Raw genomic sequence first — 19,457 nt, 5'->3', positions numbered from 1 at the left:
ACTTGGCTAGCAACCAATACGGCCTCTTTTTCAGGAATCAAGCCGTATTTTTATCTTATCAACTTGCAATGTATCGAGTTAATTGTAAAAGTTTAAAAGTCAGATTTCATGTTTTATTGCTGCCGGTACATTGTATGTTTCCAATTGAATGAAGGAAAACCACCGGCCTTTTCAAATCATTCTGATCGTCAGCAGGGATTATCTTTTGAAGAAAAAGAATCATAATTTTACATGTATGTTGGTCATTGTTGTTTCTTTGTCGTTATTTATCTTAACTTTAGTTTACTTTGATAAAGTGTTCATCGTTCTGTTACATGCACGATAACTGTGGACTTTACTATTTTTTTTTTTGTCGAGGTCTTTTAGAGCTAATTTAAAGGTGTGTTTACACTTGTTGGAGACCTTTTGGTGATCTCTGAAAGTATTTACCATTTTCTATAAGGATTAAATGCTGGTGTATTTGTTGCAGTTCTCCATTATCGTTTCTTTTTTTTTCCAGTTTAACTAATGCCTTCTTTTTCCTCTGACTCGTGTAGACTATCCAAATTTTAAGTAAATTGTACACAATGTATAGCCCAGGATTATTAATAACATTTTTTCTTGTTGAAAAAAAATCTTGAGTCAATCATTTAAAAAGAACAGACATGAACTTTATAAACCATGCATTATAATTTTAAATATTTTGAACTTTGCCCCACACATTCATTTATCTATCAATAGCTTTGCATATCTGGCTTTGTCTTCACCAGTTGCCCTAGAGGCCAATATAATTCAAAAACGAAATTTAAAAATCTACATAATGCATGTATCTAGTTGAAAGATAAAAACAGGCGAGTGAAATACATAAGATGCTTAATTCTCGTACCCTGATATTCTCGGTAGGGACATTCGTAGTAACTGTCACTTTCCATTGCCCCTTCCTTTGGTGTTCTGTAATTTCGAATGTACATTGCCCGTGTGTCTTCATTAATCGTCCGGCTTTCCATGTGCTTGTCTTCACGATCGGAACGGATGCTTGAACAATCGTTGTAATAATCAGCAAGACAACTACTGTAGATGTTAAGAATTTCATCTGTAATGCAAAAAAATATTAAAAATAAAGATTTTGGGTTTTGATTTATCTATTATCCTGATTTTTGTATTTTTTATTTGCATTTTTTTATCAATCATTTTTGTTCATTAGATTACCTATTCATTACACGAGTTGAGATGTTTCCAAAAATCAATCCTGTGATTTTGGATTCTGCATTCTTATGTTTGACAATTTAGTGCATCCTTTTTTTTTTTTTTGTTGTTTTTTTTGTTGTTTTTTTTGTTTTGTTTTTTTTGTTTTTTTGTTTATTATTATTATTATTATTATTATTATTATTGTTGTTGTTGTTGTTGTAATTTAAGATGGATCTATTTCCGTAAAAGAGTAGAATAATCAGATTGCGATCCACCGTATGTATATAAGGCCATACTGAATAACACTAATGTTCATAAGTCAGCCGGCAAAAATATACATGTACCTGATATCCCTGGCATTTATTTTTTTTATTCAAGGTTTCTGAAAGTAGTAAAAATTTGGTTTTTACTAATTAAAATTCGAATTTTTGATTTTAAAAATGCCTTTTACCGCGAAAGATTCAAATAAAAATGCAAACATAATCATACATTATATTTCCTTACCTTCTCTCTTCTAGGTTTTCGTTTCGGATGAATTTCTTAATTTCATCCACCCTTATTTATATGTAGCCATACAAAATAGTATTCTAAATAAACAACCCGAAATGAAAATAAACGTAATTTCTTACGTCCAGCAAATATAATTGTATACACGATTTTGGACGTGAGTAAGTATCAGAAAATTGAATCAAAATATAAATATTTTGAATTTAAAGTTTTGTGACTAATTGGAGTACGTATCCTATTGTGGACAGAGGCTATTCTACAGAAAACTTTTAATTGTCGGATTATTTAGCCATTATCCCTGTTGTTGGTTTTTACTTTTCTGTTTGAATAAATGCAACACATGTGAATTTGTAAATACCGAAACTATTTACTTACCAGACATTGCGAAAGCGGAGTACAATAGTGCAAATATAATGTTTAACCTTGAATTGCTCTATTGCTAATTCAGCAGATGGACCCGTGTGCCGAAATAGGTCAAATTACCAGAACATGACACCTATGTCCCAAAGACCACTTTGATATTATAGTGCGTTATGCATGACATATAAACTTTACAAACAATATGCTTGTTCATGGAAGCAGTAGAAATGAGTTTGTGGTCCACATGAAATCTTCAACTCGCTAGATTCTTTTAAATATATGTACAGTCGGTCGTGATATTTTTAAATATGATTCCCGAATCTTTTGGCAAGGGGCAACCATTGTAGTACTAACATAAGTCGGTGTGACCAAAAAATGGGGTTTATGGCATGGAGAACTGTCGATGTCATAATGATACAATAGTTAGGGAATTCAGATATGCTTGGGGTACTTACTGGTTCCATATACTGGTACATTCAGAGCACTGTTTAGTTTTTTAAGCCTTCCAATTCTTATACTGTAAAACTTTTAATTTAAGTAGAAATTTGGTGGTTATAGTTATTAAATTTTGTTGGAAAGGGAAAACATGTAATGGTAGACAATTATACTGATGTTTGAAATGTTTCAGTCCCCTGTCTAACAAGGTTCTCTCTTCAGCAGTCTACAGTGTACCTAATTTCGCACGAACTTTAAGAACTGATTTATATATTCAAATTACATTAAAAGACCTAACATATAACGAGAATATGGCAAAGAGACAATTACCCTACCGGGATGAAAATGTCAGCCCAAGGCGAACCATTGGCCTTCAATGAACGACGAGTAAACCCTCACATCGTATGCTGCAAGTGTCCACAAAACAGCATTTTACACAAGTACAGCGAAATAGTTGTACCTAGGTACTCAAGTAACATAAATATAAACTAAAAGGGAAAACGAAACAAGACGCACAAAGGCCAAAAATTCCTGACTTAGGATAGGTGTAACAAATGCAGCGGGGTTAAAGTACTTTGACGTCATCACAACTCTCTCCCTTAAAATCTGGCCACTGTAAAAAAATATAGCACAATTAAACACACTTGAAAATCAGTTCAAAAAGGTCGGAGTCCTTGTTACAACGGAAAGGAAGGAACTGAATATAAATTACACAAATGTACAAACTGAGGACTACTAGCAGTTAACTGACATATGCCATGACCAGTTCCATACCAGTTTAAACCTAAAAAAGTTGTGTCCCCATCGTATGTAAAATAAATAAAAATTCTTCCTACATCATAAACTCAAGTCATACAATAAGGATACAAGCCATGTCATGCCCAAAACTGATTTATGGTTATGTTGTCATTTCTATGTAAAGACCCTATGAGCGAATCAATCTTAATACCACAAAAATGCTATCCTTAACTTCATAAATATATCCCTAACGAATGAGACTGTTCTACGACTTAGTTAACTTATTGGGTGATTATCGACCTTTCCGTGCTCTTTGTAGAATATAACCGTAAAATCAAGGGTGATAGATACACGTACCTGCACGCATTAATCCTTTACAAGTACATCTGTATTTGAGAATAAGTTCCATGTATCGGTTGAAAATTTTTGTGAATGTTTTTACTAACTTGTGATATGGAAAACCTTAATGTGGTGATTTCTCGGTTATATAAAGATTCCCATTGTTAAAATCCGAAACTTTGTTTAAAATACGAGCAAATAGAACAAATTGTGATAATTATGTAAATACCCTGTGTTGGTGACAATGGAAGGTCATCAACTGAAAACGGATAATGGACAATAGGGAACGAAAAATCATCACTTTTATCGTAAAATTAGCATTAAGTTTACATTTTCCTACTACAACGTAAGAGGTTGGAATTCCGTTCCTCCATACCATCAAGTCAGAAAATAGCTTGCCAGACAACCTCTGGTATTGCTGGAGTACCATTATCCATACGGATACTAAGATCAAGAAAAGGACATACTTTATCATCAGTATCTTTTTTTAAAGACAGTTCTACAGGATATATATCTTGGAGTCATCGTTGTTTAGTGCCAAAATATCGCGCACTCAAATAACTTCAGGTATTATCAAATTTTCCTACAAAATATTGTTTGGTTATTCTAGCCATGAATTGTGACTCAGTACAGAAAGAGGTCTGCTTAAAGTGGTTCACAATTGTCACCATGGGAATTCCAATAAGTAAACTTGACGATAAACGATTTCACCAAAGTGCACGAAAATGTCTAAAAGGAATTCGAGTGGTTCACAATTGTCACCATGGGAATTCCAATAAGTAAACTTGACGATAAACGATTTCACCAAAGTGCACGAAAATGTCTAAAAGGAATTCGAGTGGTTCACAATTGTCACCATGGGAATTCCAATAAGTAAACTTGACGATAAACGATTTCACCAAAGTGCACGAAAATGTCTAAAAGGAATTCGAGTGCTGCAATCTTATCAAAAGAAATCCTGTTACATAGGTTTTTTTTATGTTTTTTGTTACTACAAATGATATTAGAGATTTCGAATAAATATATTCACATCCCCATTTGTTAAATGATCATTTGTTAAGATATGTGATTTTTTTGTTTTTGTTTTATGAGATTATGTTAAAGCGTAGTGTATAAAGTTGAAAAATCAGAAATTTGATCAGATATAGCACTTTACGATAAACAATGTATTACAGCTTCTTTTAGTATTTGTCATTATGTATATGTACCCTTGAAGCTGCTGTGAGAATGTGTTTACCCAAGCGATTAAACTTCGGCTATTAATTTCTTAAACATATTTGTTTATTTTCATTTACGGTTTGCAGGTGACTTATCTTCATGTACTACACATTATGTAATTGTTTATTTTCACTGTAGTACATGTTCCTTAAAAGATGAAATAGTGAATCATCTATGCTATTAATTCCATTTTATCTGAAAAGATCTTTGTGACTAAGTAGATGTTATGTAACAGAAATTGAACGACAATAACGTCAAGTGTATTGTCAACTGTTGGGCAGCAGTGTAAAGAAAAAAAAATGCCTTGAAATAAAGGGGACAGTTTTAAAGATGCAGATGAAGACCTAGGAACTTAAAGGAAAATGGTGTTACAAGTAAAGAAACAGCATTGATTGATTGATTGATTGATTGATTGATTATTGGGGTTTAATGCCCGAGCAGCAATATTTCAGCTATATTCGGGCGAGTAAAGAAACAGGAAGAACGTACAAGAAAGGTAAAAAACGGTTAAGGACAGACCAAGTTTGCAAGATATCGGTCTGTGTTGGTGTTCGTTTTCCTGTGTATGGTTTCCATTATAAGGTTTTTCTATGTTGTACGAATTGTTGTTCGTATGTTTTCCTTTTTGTGTTTCCGATGTTGTCTTGTCCATATGTTTCCCGTCATTTGTAATATCGGTGTTGTTACTTCCTGAATTCACAGCAAAACATTTGAAGCATATTTGTATTTGAATTCTTTATACATTTGTATATTCCAATAAGTTGAAGTTACCCACAACGTTACACTAAGCCATCTTTCAAGAGGAAAAAAAAGAGATATTTGTCAATGCAAAAAGAAGAAAAAAAATACAAAAAAAAGACATTTTATCTGTGTGTAAACATATATAGTTTACTATTCATGCAATCAACAATAATTCAGGAACTTAACTTTTTCCAATTGTAATTTGTACACTCCCTTTACCAAACAAGTCTTGACACTCCTGTTTTGGACCCCACCTTATCATTATACAGACTTGTTGCCATGATTTTGGATATTGGTTTCCACAGACTCTTTAAACCAGTTTGTGTGAAAAGTCAAGATGAAGAAAAACGATCATTCCTTCCACTACCTTTTGTCAACAAAGGTATAGATGCAATTAATTTGGCTAACATCCTCCATCACAAAAACGTTACCAACAAAATTCCCCCATATTTCAAAGACAAATCCATACCAATTATTTCATATTCCTATACTTCACCCATTGCATCCAAAATTTTCAATTATAAAAGGCTATTGCAGAACCTCGAGATTCAGGACTTCAAGGCTAAACCACCTGACTGTTCTTGCAAAACCTCTCCATTCAAATATGGTCCTTCTGGTCACATCGTTACTGGAGATTTAACCATTATCGAAAACGAATCTCTGCGTAATATCCTTTCTAAAGGTCCCAAGTACCGTGAACCACGCTCCATAAATTGGAATTATAACTTTAAAGTTCTTATGGATGCCGTCGAGAACTAAGCAAGAAAATGGATAAAACGAGAACAAGAAGACATTGATTCTCTGTCAGAGTGGTTAAAGGCCGTGAGGTCTTTAATTTTGAAACGAATCAAAGTCTTAAGTAGGTCAATGTGTGCCAAGGCTACATCAGTTTTCAAAGACCCCGATGTAGCAAAAACGTTGTCTACTATACATGACAAATATGTTGTCGTACCAGCAGACAAAGCCCAAAACGGTATTGTTTTTGTCTGCAAAACGTTTTATATCCAATGTTTATTGTCAGAGGTAGATGTAGAAAATAATAGCACTGATAAGACCTATACTGCTACCACTCTCTCCAAAGAAGAGATTGTGGAAAACCATAAACCTGTGCTATCCTCTTTTGGTCTCTACCAAGGACGATGATTGTGATTTACCGTCTATGTATTTGATTCCTAAACTTCACAAGAATCCATACAAACAACGTTTTATAGCTGGATCTGCAAAATGTACCACCTCTTTCAAAACTTTTAATTTCATTCAGAATTGTCAACTTTCCTTTCATCTGTGGCAACATCCCTTCGGCTCCTGCGTATGGAGTGTTCATATCAAAACTCATATGTTATGCCAGAGAGAGCTTGCCGAAACTACGCAGACTTTTTGTATCGCGCTAGAACTCTAACAAATAGGCTTCTGGAACAGGGTTATGTTGCTACAAGAATGAAGTCACCACTACAGAAGTTTTATGGTCGTCATCATGAACTCGTGGATCGTTATGATGTATCCATCAGCACCATGAAAACTGATTTATTCAACGGGTCATAGTTTACCTTTCCTCGTTTGTCTACCCCGGACTTGACTATTTATTAGCAACTCGGCGGGTGTTTCTAGAAAAGCAGAGGACGCTTACCCTACCGGTGCACCAGGTCCATGCTCCCAGTTTTTAGTGGAGTCCGAGTTGCTCATTTACTTTTGTTACTTTGTATGTATGATTTTAGTTATTTTATGTTCTTTGTTGTGTGTGTCTGTTTTCCATGTCTGGTCTTTGTCCCTGGATTACATTCTTTTGATTACCGCTATAACCTTGGTTCCCTTGATTACTCTTGAACAAAACAAAGTTAGCTTGAACGAGTCTATTTCTATTTGTAGTTACTAGAATTTAACATTTACGGATCTTGCCTGAATTCAAACTTAAGTTTGTACAAAATGCGTGCACGGTAGTTCTTATTGTAATAGGTATACGAAACTCTACGGTTATTACAATCTTTTAATTAGGTTTATACTTGTATATACAATATTTCATTATTATCTTGAAAACCAATGATCTACAAAGCAATGTGTCCTCACTTGCCATTGTTGCGATTATAAACTCAAAGAACGAACACACATCGTGTGACCTTAACCATTAGCTGACAAACCAACCTCTAGCATTACTACAGTAACTGGCAGGCACATGTAGCAAATGTGTACTTATGCCAAATGCAAGATCCGGTCTACGCGCAATATTTTGGTCAAACATTTTGTAATGCCATTGTGCTACCAACATTAATGTCTATCGCCAAAAAGAAAGTTTTCATGGGAAATTTTACCAAAATATTATGGTTCGGTAATTTGTATTTAAACATTTCGGATAGAACAATATATCATCCATTTACGTACTACTGCAATGCTAGAGATAGTATGGCAAGTCATTTCCTAACTTGGATTATGGAGGATCGAATGTGATTCCAACCTCTATCATTGGAGGAGGTAAAATTTACCCGAAGAATTAACGGTAGTGCGTTGAAAATATGGCGCTTAAATAGAAAATAAATAAGTCTGGACATTTTCAATTAATTATTCTTTCTTCCGGGTATAGCCCTTCATATTTTATACTGCAAGAATAAATGAGTGATTTCGAAGGTGAATTGAATGCCTTTCACACAGTGGCCTTTCAACAATATATGTAGTTCCATTTGAGAACATTAACACTTCGTTTCCTAAAAACACGCAAAAGCTTACAAATTATAATGCGTCTTCAGACAAAGCCAATTGGACACCTAAAATGTGACAGATACAAATCCTACACCTGCATTAGTTTTATTCAACAAATACATTTGTGTTGCCCATATTATTTAAAACTATTTTTCCCAATATGTAGATCTTTACTGTTGATTTCTGAAGAACAACCTGTCAGGAATAATTAAACAGTATCCAATTTCACTCACATTTACAGATTTTGTTTCATTTCACCTTTTTCTCAAAGTTTTATCTGTCAAAAAATTAACTTGCATTATTTTAACTGAATAATTATCCTACATATCCATTATACCTAAATAAAGCTAATTTCAGCTTAAGAAAATAATTTTCTTGTTGAACGTAAGATTTTCAAGGCGACACTTTTTATCAATTTGAATTTTCCCGCCAATTTTACTTGGTTAAAATCACTCATAAAATTGTTAATGATATGATGAAGATTTTGATCGATAAATGCGGTTAAAAGGAACAAGATTTATACATTACTGCAAGAACTGAATTCCCTAAATGATTTTTATTACTAAATATTCCCTCAAATCTTCAGTTGATTTGAATACTGGATCTTAATTTTATCTTGCAGAAATAATAGAATATTATTAAGCTGAATAATTGCCAGAAACATATTTACTGGTTATAGAAGAGGTATTGATAATATAAAAGGAATTACATATGTACTAGATTTTTGTGTAGAGCTCAGAAACAGTAAGGAAGTTCTAGACATGGGCCGGTGACATAAAGTATTTTGAACGTGAAAAATCACACCCCCCCCCCAAAAAAAAATCATTGATCTAATTATTATCTGGAAACCGTCTAGGGGCAGACAGGTGGCGAGGTATGAAAATAAAAATTGAGTTTTCATGACCTTAAAAACAAAATATTAGAACTGACTGCACAGATTACCATCTGTTAACATAGTATGGTCAAATTTAACTGAGAAAAAGGGAGCGAGCATTAACATGCCTTCACTTAATGTGCAGAATGGCCCACGAATCAGTTTCACCCCCCAAAAAGTTGAAGTTTTGGAAAACATTTTAATGATTCATTGTGACATTAAAACTTATGATGGATTATACACTTACGACTAAATATTGTGAAATTGACAGCGAAATATTATCTTCAATAAATTTACTTCAGAAAATACTAGACATTGACCCTAGCTAACACCCAACCCCAACCCCTACAGCCTGTTGGAACTCTGTACATTTTAGGACCAACATGGAGACATGATTCATATTGAACACAGTTTTAAGTGGGGGTGGGTGTGTGTAAAACTAAACACATTTGACAAATGAACTATAAATTTCCTGCCATTTCTAAAACAACCAATTCCAAACCGCAATCAGTACTATTTTTTTTTGTTATTGACAACACAATGACAGAATAAATATGCAAATTTACACAAAACATAAACCTCTGACAATATGAACGTCCATACATGGTAATTTTACACCCCATTAAGTTTCACAACAATCCTGCAAGTCATTAAGGAAGAGTTCACTTGAAACAAAGTTTCTCAGATAAATTCTTAAGTTCAAACAGCCCTTACTTCTACAATTTTCGTCCAAGCATAAATTCCTGACAATATGCACTTCCTAATATGGTAATCTAACACTGCAATAAGCTTCATGACAATCCTGCAAGTCGTTGAGAAGGAGTTGCAGACAACATACGATACCAAGTTTTGTTCAGAAAAATGCCTAATTTCGACATCTGTCATTTCTTCTGTTTTTGTCCAAACATAAACTCCTGACAGTATGCACATCTCCATGTGGTTATACTACATCCCATAAAGTTTTTCCATAAAAATGCCACAAGCTGCTAAATATAGTTTGGACAGAATGACAGACAAATAGAAACGATGAAACCTATATACCCCCTAACTTTGTTTTTTTTTGGGGGGGGATATAATTAACCTCTACAGATATTGTAATTTCAGGATGGTGATTATTTATTTCTTTTGTTTACCCAGAGTAAAATGTAATTACATATACATGTATACTCCATCTCAATTTTATATCTTATAAAAAAATACTAAGTTAAAACCACTGAATTAAAAATGATGCACCTTTATTCATATTCTCACCCATTTCATCACAATCAAATTTATGAGCAAAACTTCTTAATTACATGAAGGCAAGAAATATGCAAGTAGTTGCACATGTATATTCATTAAACCATTTACATGTACATGTTTATAAATGACAATATAAAAAATATTTAATTCCAGACAGATGATAATAACCAACAAAGCACTGACCCATGAAATGTGAAGTCATACTAGACAATTTCCCATGTTTTTTTTTTTTTTTTATGGAAAATAAAACCTGAAATTATCTGGCAAAAAAATTCATTATTTTCATATAACCGGTAATGAAAGTTACAAGCATCATTTCTTTATAAGCCCTGTTTTATAAGGTAAATAAGTAAATCTTATTCTTGCAGCAAGACAGAACTCAATTTTTATTTACAACATAAATGGCGAGATTCATATGATACTGATTTTTTTTAATTCTATATCATAAGTGTATAATAGTTTAATAGCACAGGAGTTTGTTGTCTGGAACTTGTCCTGGATTTTATTCCTTTGTTTGTGTTACGTCTTTATTATGCCTCATCTTGATTGTCTAACTGCCTCGTCAATTTCATCGAACTGGTTTTTTAACCGTTCCCACTGGTCAAGAGGCAAAGAAATGCCTGAAATGATACAATGTAAATGAATTTTAAGTATATGTAAACAAAGGCAAGACTTCATTTCTCTCATTTCTGAATACTGTGAAAGTACTTCTATTCATGGGTACCAATTTTCATGGTTCAAGGAAAAACTATCAGTTCATAGATTCTAGAATTTGTGGAGTTGACAACTCTATCATACAAACGAATGGAAAAGTTCCTCTTCCTTGGGAAACAGATTTTGTGGTTTAACAAACCCACGAAAATCAAGAAAATGGGTCTCCATTAACAAAAAGTACTTCCACAGCAGGTTACATCCCGAAGGGCTTGTCTCTTTGACATATTCACCATATCCATTCTCCTTAAATTTGCTTTGATTTTTTTTTTATTCGTTTGTATCTTAATCAGGATTTTACAAAGCCCTGTACATTACCACATGACAAGGGTATTCTGGGAAATGTAGAGGAAAAATAATATAAACAAAGATAACAAAGATTACAATGTACACCGACTTTTAAATTTATGACAATATATAATCATATCTACAATGTAAGTATAACCAAAAAGAAAACTGATATGCCAGACACATACAATTGAAATCAAATATAATTTTTTGAAATCTAAATAGTTATAGATATTCAAAAGATTTCTATTGCTCAATTTTGCAGTGAACTCCAAAAATAATTGGTAAAGTTTCATTTAATTTACATTTATAAGTATACCTTATTGAAATGAAAACAATAAATTTAGTAAAGGATATTCCTTGATAAAACCAAGGAGAAAATCAACTTTATCAAGAGTGCAATTCACAAAAAATAACTTTAATTTTATTAAGAAAGCATTCCTGATGAGTCACTCTACAACTATAAAATAAATGTTCTATTGTTTCCTTATCAGTTTTACAGAAAGTGCACAACTTGGAATCCTTAAGTTTTATTTTATATAGAAAATTTTTGTTGGTATAATTCTATGTACATGTAAGAGTAATCAAGGGAACCAAGATTCTAGCTGCAATCAACAGAATGTAATCCAGGGACAAAAACCAGACATAGGAAACAGACAAACACAACAAAGAACATAAAATAACCAAAATAATACATATAAAGCAATAAAAGTAAATGAGCAATTCAAACTCCACTAAAAACTGGGAGCATGGACCAAGTGTACTGGTAGGGTAAGCATCCTCTGCTTTTCTGGAAACACCAGCCAAGTTGCTCATAAACAGTTGAAACTGGGGTAGAGGAAAGAAGAAAAGAAAACTATGACACACAGAAGAAACCAGTTTTTATGGTGCAGATGATACACCACAATGATTCACGAGTTCAACATTACAACCATAAAACTTTTGTAGTGATTACTTCAATCTTGTAGTAATAGAAAAAATGCACCAAAATATCTTTAACTATTTAACTATGCAGTGCACTCCAATACATTATATATCATTACCTTTCTTTCCAGGCCTGAGTTCTCCATCAGCCTCATAAAACTCTCGAATACCAACCATAACTTTTCCTCGGAATTCACTGACTGTTACAAATCTGTTATTTGATATCTGAATTTGATGGAAGAAAAAAAAAACATATATACAAATGTAGTTTCAGTTGACTTGAACTTCGATACTGACTAATCTTAATCTCTGATGGTCATTGATAGCCATCTTATAAAACCAAGGAGTACCAAGAGTAGACTGTTTTCAGATGGCCTTCCAAACATCATTCAAAATAGATTTCAAGTTAGAAATCTTTTAAAGATCATAGCATATATTTTCCATTTAGATGTTCTAACTTAAAGCTACCGATTAAGGTTGGCAGATGGAAATATATACCTTGATGAAAATAGACAGTGTTGTTATTGGACTCTCAAGAAATAGGAGATGAATTTCACTATCTTTTTGTTTGTAACAATAATGTAATGAGGAATTTAAGAGACAAATATATTCTCAACTATTAATCTAATAACCCATCTGAACACAAAATGAAAGGACTCCTGTAACTATGTAATAACCAATCATTTAAAAAATAAATCAAGAAACTCAACAGGCCGGCCATTTATGTCACATTGTTTTACCCGAGCAATAGCAATTTGGTTAAATAACGACATAAATGGCCAGCCCATGGTAAAACAATGATAAAATGTAGTTTCTGTGATTTATTTTTGTTCTAATAATACTAGTTTCTTCAAATTTTTGTGTTGTATAAGATGTTGGTCTTATGCTTATCACTTTTTTCACTACAGCTGTGGTCCAAAGAGCTTTGAAGCACATCATACTAAAATGATAAATTATGTATTTTCCTGAGAAAATTAGATGAACTACTGAAAGAACTATATATATAGTGCACGGTTTATCATGTAATATTATCATATTTTTTACATAAATTTTCTGTTGCATTGTTTGTTTATTTTTTATTGTGTTTACTATATTTTGTTTTGCCACATTGTCTGTATATTGATTTTCATTGCTCTTGTAGCATCATGTGCGCTTGAGTTGGTGAATAAAATTGTCTTGTCTAAAAGTTTAGTCAAAACCTACCAAGTAGTATTTGATGAATCTATTCCTAAATTGTTAATGACAGACCACAAATGATGTTTTACTGAACATAAGCTCACATCACGCATTAAGTACTTTTCCGTCTAAGAATCGGGCAAAATGTATATAAGGTGTGGCACATGAAGGTAAAAAACGCAGATATTTTATTGCATTAACCAATTAATTATACCTGATAACCACCAGAAATAACCATTAAAGTGTTTGCAAGTTTGCCTTTTTGAGATATTGATAGGTCAAATTTAGTTGAAATGCACTACGGAACAATGGAGGAAACCTTTCCCACACTTTTTCCCCACATAAGCAGTAAAAAAATATCTATGTCACAGATGCTTCAGGATAAACTTAAATAGCTTTTTGTTTGTTTTCTAGATGTACTGAATATATTTTAGGCAAAAATGACTAAATTAGGGAAAATGATGTGCCACCTATTGCCCGATTCTTACACAGAATGGTACTTAATTAGTCCAAGTGAAATATTAAATTTACTACTGTTTTTGTTTTCTTTCTTTGTGTATTCAACATCTTTTGGAAGAAACCAATACATGATTTCTGAGATTGTCCGGAATTTCCATATCCGGACTGGAATCAATTTACCGATCTTGTAACTTCTGAGTTTTGTAAGGCATGAAGTTACACCAGTAATTTAAAAAAAAAAAATGTTGTAAAATGGCATCTTCAAAACAAAAAGAAAAAAAAAGATATTTACACCCCTTCAAAGTTTTGGTGAGCTGTGCCATACTGCATTGCAGATGGTAGGAAGAAGACTTGCGTAGAAAAAAAACATTTTGCTGTAACTTAGCCTAACAAAATATAACTGGAAATGTCTTTTCCTACCTCCATCACAAGGAGCGATAGATCTCAGAAATCACCTATTTACTAGTACTAATATTTTCACTATTCAAAACTTAGCTTGCCTGCCATGATTTTTCACCAGAACTTCCGCCTGGTGTTTTTTTAGCTTCTTTCTTTTCTACTTTCTTCTCAACTTTTTTCTCTGTCTTTACTTTCTTCTTCTTTGGAGCCTAAAATAAGTAAATACAGTATAACAGAGGAACATAGCATTCAATTTTCTCTTTAATACAAAGCAGTAATAGGGCATGGATAATGTGTTATTTCAGAATGCATTATCTTTGAAACAAGCTGTCAACAACAGACATAGTCTTTTAATAGTTAATTACAGGATACCATGTAATTAATAAGAAAGAGATAATAACCAAAATATCACAATGAGTGCCAAAGAATATCAAGAGTTAATGAGTGTACAGAACTTGTTCCATGCACATGTTAACTCTCCGAAAGTTCATGGAATGAGAACATTATAATTTTGTTACTCAGGATTACCCACTGATTATTTTCCTCACAAATATTTGTTACTTTGTTACAAAAATTGAAATTTTATGATTAGTCCAAAACATCAATGACATAAAAAAAAGATAACATCACAGGAGATAACATCACAGAAGAAGTGATGTGAAGTTTATGTGGGAGAAAGCCCAAGAGTGAAAAATATTGAATTAATTTCACATTTTAAATATCCAAATACATTACAAAAGGAACATCCAATAAGACACTGCTACAAGTATCAATATAACAACCAGTGATGAACATAAGTCACTTACATGTAATTAAAAAAAAATATCAATATATACAAAACAAGTACTATCTTTAAAAAAAAAAAAAAAGATAGCCAACGCTGTAAGTTTCTATATTTCTTTCAAGAAAATAACACATGGTGCGCAATTTAAAATTTTCAATATTTTCGAACACAATTTCAAATTTTCGAAAACCGTTTTTTTTAAACACCACTAAGTTATCAATTTGGCCAATCGGGAAACAGAATTGCGATCAGGTGACATGAGTTTTCATACAAGAGCATCCTTAAGGTCACAGGGTAAAAAGCGAAACTATACTGACTGTGTCGGAAAAATGTATGTAATTATCTAAAAACAGCTACAATGTACACAAGTACATGTACATTCCTATCTTCTAACACATTCAAGTTATAACTATCTTTTGTACTGTGTAGTAATATTTTTGTTGTCATTTTGTAGTAACAATTTTTAACAGAACTTACACAGATAATATAATGTACATGTAAGTTGTGTTTGAGGTGTAATTGGCAAAAGAAATGAATCTTTTTTGAGGTTGAAAAGTCACGTAACCTTTGAAGAATGTCAGGGGTGTGGCAACTGAGTTGTACTGGAAAAACACCTGAAGGATGTTCGCCGCTATTTTTGTTAGATTTTCTGACTCCTCTGGTTTTATCTGTTTCATTGCATAAATACTTTTTGTCCAGTGACCCAAACTTCTTTTTATATTTTCATTAAACACACATTGAAAGTTTATTGGAGAATTTTTTTTTATGGAATCCTTGATATTTCTTTTGGGTGTTTGAAAAACTCAAAAAATAGCACACTGACCAATCAATACATGTATTTCTACATGTATTGTTCTACCATGAATATATTTTACATCCCTTTAAAATTCTTGTTATCCTTAAATAGAGCAGCAAAAATCCTTAAATCTGAAACCACTCTGAGTCCAGCAATGCTCAGTTTTAAATCACTTACTGTAGTTTCTATTCTCAGTAGTTACCTAAACAGAAAACAAAAGCATATGCCTGTGCTACACACTTAGGTGGTGGTATTTTGGCAGACATTCTTTCCTACTTTCATAAAATTGGTCCTAGACCTGAAATCCTGTTACGTAGCACTCCAGCTAAGAATCATGCAAAATGTGATTCATGGGTACAAAAGCCTACATATTTTTATTTTTGATATTTTGTTTGCATTGCCATAGTAAACAGAAATTAACATTCAGTTTTTCATGTAACCCGTGTTCATAAGAGATAAAAATTATATAGAATGCACTGTAAATTTCAAAATAAAGGGAGATAACTCTGTAAATGACACTCAAATACAATAGGATCTATTGGATTTTCAATGTTGATTATCTCCTAAGAGCTGGCAGATTTGAATGAATAATTACATATTTCATGGTATAGACCCATAAAACAACTTAATTACAAAAATAAAAATATGTAGCCTTTTTTTGGGTGTGTCACATTTTTCAGATTTTGCATGATTCTTACAAAGACAGCTACTTAAATACTGGTAAATGAACAAATGTACAAGATGAATTACAGTCTTTTGTGTAGCATGTGTGTTGTACAACAAACGCCCTGATAAAAAATACATTTACCTAACAAAAAAATGTTTGGTCAGACAAATTTACCACAACTCGTCAGACAAAATAAACATGTACACATCTTACCGAGAAACCATATTAAAATTCCATATTTTAGAAATCTGTCAGTCCTAATTTTCATGGAGTCTGCACCAAAGCTGTAAAAATTCTACAAATTGATTTCTTAAGTTCTTACACTCAAGAAATTTCATGCCAATTGGCACCTTTAGGATTTTAAAAATATAAAAAAAAATGTCTTACTTCATAATCTGAATCTGATTCTGAGTCTGAAATAAATTCCTTTGATTTGGGCATGATCTGAAATAAAAACAAGACAACTGCTAATTAACAAATAATATGTGTTCAAAATCCATATTGATATGAGAAATAAACTTGTTATATACACTACTATCAACACAAATTTTTATTTCTTCACTCTCCAAAGTGGAGATATTTTGAGTTGGTTTACAGTGTCTCCATTCTCCACAGTCAGAAGTGAAGTCACCATTTCAAAAATTGTAATTAACTACGCCTGTCTTTATACAAAGGTACATTGTCTATTTAATGATTCTAGCAGTTTAATTGCATTTCAGTAAAAGACAGAAAAAAATTTGAAAATTATTGAAATGGAGCAATTTTACCCCGGTTTTAACTTTGGTGGAGTTAAAGTGGAGTCCCAAATGGAGGACATACAAATGTAAGTGACACAACTGTGAAGAGAGGAGAAATTAAAATTTTGGTTAATGGTACAATGTAGTGTACATGTACATGTACTAGGAATACAAGTTAAATCAGCCATCAGATGCTCTCAAGGGGTGTCAGCATTACCAACTACAATTATGTACAAACTATGTACTTTAGTCCATACAAATATAACATGAATAGGTACCGTAAATATATCAAATAGACAACAACCCCACTGGGAAGAAAATGTCAGCCCAAGGCCACCCTTGGGCAAACGTAAGTACATTTGTACACATGTATAATATGTACTGCTTTGATTTCATTCAAGTACAGGTTAAGCCAAGAATCATGCAGAGAGTTTTCGTTTATTATTCAATAAGACCAAAATACATGTATGTGTTTTTCTATTACATCTGAAAAAAATAGGGTAAAATGTACATGTACATTGTAGGTAGAGATTTTATTAGAGAAACATTGGGAATTCAATAGTGCTTATAGAGAAAAGACAAAAACAATTAGGGTAAAGTACACTATTTCTAGCTGAAAATCAGGGTGGTTAGGGAAATAGTATAGACCTGTAAAGTGCTTACAAATGTAAGTAAAAGAAAACACATTTTTTAAAGAATTTAGCCTTTTATATGGTGTGCCTACATGTAGCAAATACATGTAAGCAGTATCACTCAGTCACCTCATACAACATACAGTGTAGTTAACTTTAATTTCTTTGATGAAAATCCTCTTATACCTAACATTTTCATGACAATTACTTTCATCATGAAAATGTTAGGTATAAGGTGATTTTTATCAAAGGAATTAAAGTTAACTACAATGTATGTTGTGTGAGGTGAATGAGGCCTACTTCCATTCATCCAATTTGGGTTACTTAGGTTATTTTTTTCTGTTTCATTGCACATGCATCAAGAGCATAGCAATCAAATAAAAAAAAAAACTCTACTAAGTTATTCGAGGTCTGTTGTTTTCCATAACAACATGGATGAATTCATTATAATAAACCATATTTTCAGTGATGATGAAAAATGATGGCTATTAAAAATATAATAGATGCAAATCAAATGTTAATTCAGTTATTGACGGCTTTGTTGCCCAGGGACCATGTCCCACACATTCAAAACTTTGCCGAGGAGACTATTCCTAGGTTTTTGAGTAAGAATTTTAGAAGTCATTTCTGTATTGATCAGAGTATGTTTGAGATAGTCCTCCAAGATGTCGCACCCCTCCTATGATCAAACAAAATGGGTGGGAAAGACCAGGTCTCTGTTGACAAGCAGCTAATGCTCTTCATATCGTACATGTCCAACCAAGAGAGCATGAGAGAGGCCTCTAATTTATTTGGGATATCAATATCCACCGTCCATGCATCAATTAAATTTAAGCGAAATTTACAATGAATGGGGCATTGGTAAAAGGCAATGGATATATCTGATGGAGTTTTCATGAGACTTTTATAATTGTACACTTAATCTTCTATTTCATCACAGAAAATAGCTAAAATCATTAAAAATGTATTTTTGAATATCACTCACGTTTCTTTAGTCGCCGTCTTGTCATTTGACTCGATCAAACCTGGTCAGGGGCAGGGTTGATATTGAGCTAACTCGAGAGTTGAAAAATGAGTAACCTGAGTTGGACAAATCAAAGTAGGCTTGAGGGAGACTGCCTATTTGCAACATGTAAAAAGTATAAAATTGGAAAATAAAACTGTTGGAGATAAAGAATTCACTGTAGACACTAGGGCATTCATGGGATGTACCCCTAATGGAACTACTTGTGCAGAAAAAACTGTATCTATTTATACATCTGTATTTTTTGTATGTCAAAACAATGATATAACAAATACGACACAATTCCAAAAAATTAAATTCAACAGCTGGTGCTGAAAAGCGAAATCAAGTCTTCATGAAAAATATACCTGTGCAAGTTTTACAGTATTAAAGATGACAACAAAATCAAAACTGTTTATGACAATAATTCTTTATCAATTCTTTTCTAATTTAAATCGGAGTCACTTCCAAAACACCTGAAAACTATACTAGACAACTCGAGCACCTGTGTTTTGATTAAAAAATGCGGGTTTTACAGAAACCGGAAGTTAAATTAGTATATCTAAAAA

The 19,457-nt window shown here is 32.6% G+C and overlaps 1 protein-coding gene across 2 annotated transcripts; it reads right to left on the bottom strand.

Annotated features, from left to right (window-relative positions):
* Positions 1-10,288: 10,288 nt before the first annotated feature.
* LOC148621201 (activated RNA polymerase II transcriptional coactivator p15-like) lies at positions 10,289-19,443 on the bottom strand. 2 transcript variants are annotated; one of them, XM_088575320.1, is made up of 5 exons: positions 19,257-19,443; positions 16,904-16,960; positions 14,371-14,478; positions 12,355-12,460; positions 10,289-10,932 (listed from the first exon to the last, which is right to left on the bottom strand). In XM_088575320.1, exons 2-5 carry the CDS (start codon positions 16,955-16,957, stop codon positions 10,850-10,852), a joined length of 351 nt encoding a protein of 116 aa, XP_088431446.1. In that variant the 5' UTR covers positions 16,958-16,960; positions 19,257-19,443; the 3' UTR covers positions 10,289-10,849. The 2 variants fall into 2 exon arrangements, with proteins under 2 accessions (XP_088431446.1, XP_088431447.1); XM_088575321.1 differs by having other exon boundaries at positions 19,394-19,416.
* Positions 19,444-19,457: the final 14 nt, after the last annotated feature.

The sequence above is a fragment of the Perna viridis genome, chromosome 3, assembly GCF_037379345.1.
Source record: "Perna viridis isolate PV_CMFRI_1.1 ecotype Kerala chromosome 3, ASM3737934v1, whole genome shotgun sequence".
Taxonomy (NCBI): Eukaryota; Metazoa; Mollusca; class Bivalvia; order Mytilida; family Mytilidae; genus Perna; species Perna viridis.
This window is presented reverse-complemented; position numbering and strand designations above follow the sequence as displayed.

Bases quoted from the DNA above. Each gene is read 5' to 3' on its own strand.
- LOC148621201 (XM_088575320.1), bottom strand. From the start codon at position 16,957: ATGCCCAAATCAAAGGAATTTATTTCAGACTCAGAATCAGATTCAGAT. The intron at 14,479-16,903 runs GTAAGACATTTT...TACTTATTTTAG, and splicing joins AATCAGATTCAGATTATGAA to GCTCCAAAGAAGAAGAAAGT. The intron at 12,461-14,370 runs GCAAGCTAAGTT...CATCAAATTCAG, and splicing joins CTGGTGAAAAATCATGGCAG to ATATCAAATAACAGATTTGT.